Source organism: Pundamilia nyererei, unplaced genomic scaffold (assembly GCF_000239375.1).
Source record: "Pundamilia nyererei isolate P.nyererei 1_Seehausen unplaced genomic scaffold, PunNye1.0 scaffold02138, whole genome shotgun sequence".
Classification (NCBI taxonomy): domain Eukaryota; kingdom Metazoa; phylum Chordata; class Actinopteri; order Cichliformes; family Cichlidae; genus Pundamilia; species Pundamilia nyererei.
In genome coordinates, this window is record NW_005189539.1 from 2,623 (window position 1) to 3,588 (window position 966).

The 966-nt window shown below is 31.6% G+C and overlaps 1 protein-coding gene across 1 annotated transcript; it reads right to left on the reverse strand.

The window, feature by feature from the left end:
* Positions 1–7: 7 nt before the first annotated feature.
* On the reverse strand, positions 8–275 carry LOC102208787 (class I histocompatibility antigen, F10 alpha chain-like; the record flags this gene model as incomplete). Its single annotated transcript, XM_005755613.1, has 1 exon — positions 8–275. A coding segment is annotated over one exon (268 nt), but the record flags the coding sequence as incomplete, so codon positions are not given.
* Between the last annotated feature and the right edge of the window lie 691 nt (positions 276–966).

Sequence of the window (966 nt, forward strand, 5' to 3'; positions counted from 1 at the left end):
AACAAACCTCCAGTTTGGTTGAAGCGCTGCTTTAAAATCTCAATGTTGGCTTTGAACAGCTGCTGGTGACCCTTTCTTACTTCAGTCCCCATCTCCCAGTACTGCTGATCTGTGTTCCTGGCTATCCAGTCCTGTTTGGGCACAGTTTTCTTCGTGTCGCTGTCATAATAATCAATCTGAACATCATCAACCATCCCAACAGCCACAAACTCTGGGAAGTTTGGGACTTGAGAGGACGCAGTGTAGAAATACTTCAGAGAGTGCTTCACTGTAAGAAACAGTTAATGTTGTGAGATCTCAGGAACACAGACTTATAAATTATTTTATTTTTTAAATAACACAGTAAGAAAAACTACAGCACATTAAGGACATCCTGTAATAATCCTGCTGTCCCTTCAATAAACACAAAATAGATTTATGAATAGATATTCAGTGGTTAATGTAATTTTTCTGATCCTCTTTTCTTCAAAACTTCAAATTCTAGTTTGAACCTGATTATTCACAGAAAGTTTTAAAACTGTTGTTTATCCTTCAGTTTGGTTTAATTCAGTTTTCATGATTGATGGTTTGAACTCATAGGTTTTAATTTAACTATATTTTTATTTTTTTCTCATTGTTAAACAAAATACATATTATTTTTAATCTGTGACTTCTGAAGTGAGTTGTTCTCTTTTGCATTTCAATTTTTAGATATTTCAAAATCAATGAATTGATTGAAGCATATCGATGCTTCTTCTTTGTTTATATTAGTTTTATAGATTTTTTAAGCTTAAAATTGTTACAGAAAGTTTTACTTCCAATATCTTTGATCGATAATATTATCAATAATAATATTGTGTGAAAATATTTTAAACCCTCATGAAAATTTAAATGGTACTTAGTTTTTAAAATAAACGTTTTAATTATTGTCACCAGATTATCATCAGACCTCCTCACTGACGTTTTATTTGTTGGACTGTTTGGAGA